Below are 1,297 nucleotides of genomic sequence, written 5' to 3'. Positions count from 1 at the left end.
CCATGCCCAAGAGATGCAGTGTAACCAGGACAGTATAGATACCTATCACTGCTGGAGCTTGCTTTCTAGTGAGACATTGACAAATAATTACAGGTTTGGGTAAGTACTAAGAAGGAAATTAAAAAGCAGGTGCTTTTGAGCTATTGCAGGAATTTCATGAGTTTAGATTGTGGCCTTATGGGTGATTTTAAGGACTGTTAATGCCTGTCTTCTGGTGGCAGTGTCTTCACAGCTCAAGGATAAGAACTTGTTCAGTGCCTGTGGTATGCCTGGCATTGTGTTGTGTGGGGGGCATTCGTTTGCATAGTGGTAGGAACTACTTGGGTAGAAATGAAGGTAAGATGCTTTTAGGCAAAGTTTTATTTTTAATCATTAACACCTTTCTAGGTAACTTCCACTTTTCTTTCTTTTTTTAGAGGTGGAGTTGTACTCTGTTGCCCAAGCTGGAGTGCAGTGGTGTAGGCATAGTTCACTGCAGCCTGGAATTCTTGGGCTCAAGTGATCCTCCTGCCTCAGGCTCCCAAGTAGCTGGGAATACAAGCACATGCCACTTCGCCCAGCTAATTAAAAATTTTTTAGAGACAGGAGTCTCACTATGTTGCCCAGTTGGTCTCGAACCCCTGGGCTCAAGCAATCCTCCCTCCTTGGTCTAAGTGCTGGGATTAGAGGTGTGAGCCACCATGCTTGGCCCAGCTTTCATTATTAAGCATGTTAGTGTTTCCCCCCACCATTTTAGAGCCCTTAAGGGTGTATTTATTACAGACTCCCAATAGTATCACATAATGTGGTTTAAAGAAAGTAAAGAATCACCCCAAATCTTTTTTCCCACATGGAAATGTTAAGATGATGATTGTTTATTTAGGTATCTTTTAATATATCCATGACTAAATATGCATATAATTTTATCTAAATGGAATGCTTACTGTTTTCTTTACATGCTGCTTACTTTAAACTCTCTTGTTTAGGGTTTGTCAATGAGGCAGATCAGATTCCGATTTGATGGGCAGCCAATCAATGAAACAGACACACCTGCACAGGTAAAAAATCTCTGCTAATTGGAAAAATTACTGTGTTGTAATCTTTTCAAGGGCTTTGTTTATGAATTTGTGAACTTTAGACATTGAAATGTAGTTCTCGTAGAGTTCAAAGCTATGTGAAATATGGCCAAAGGGGAATAGAAATGAAAAAATAGGAATAGATTCAGGAAATGCCAATGGTTTTTAACTATCCGGTTATCACTCAGTAAAGGAAATAGGTCATTTAGTTACTTAAATAAATCTCATTTTTTCCTATTACC

General features: G+C 39.3%; 1 protein-coding gene across 1 annotated transcript in view; it reads left to right on the top strand.

The window, feature by feature from the left end:
• Positions 1 to 1,055, top strand: part of SUMO2 (small ubiquitin-like modifier 2) — an 8,277-nt gene extending 7,222 nt beyond the window's left edge. The window contains exon 3 of the mRNA XM_012662236.1: positions 966 to 1,055. Within this exon, the coding sequence (XP_012517690.1) occupies positions 966 to 1,055 (90 nt within the window). The remainder of the gene's footprint in view (positions 1 to 965) is intronic.
• The last annotated feature ends 242 nt before the right edge of the window (positions 1,056 to 1,297 follow it).

The sequence above is a fragment of the Propithecus coquereli genome, unplaced genomic scaffold (assembly GCF_000956105.1).
Source record: "Propithecus coquereli isolate 6110/MARCELLA unplaced genomic scaffold, Pcoq_1.0 Scaffold76, whole genome shotgun sequence".
NCBI lineage: Eukaryota > Metazoa > Chordata > Mammalia > Primates > Indriidae > Propithecus > Propithecus coquereli.
The sequence above is the reverse complement of the archived record's forward strand: the minus strand, read 5'-3'. Positions and strand labels throughout refer to the sequence as shown.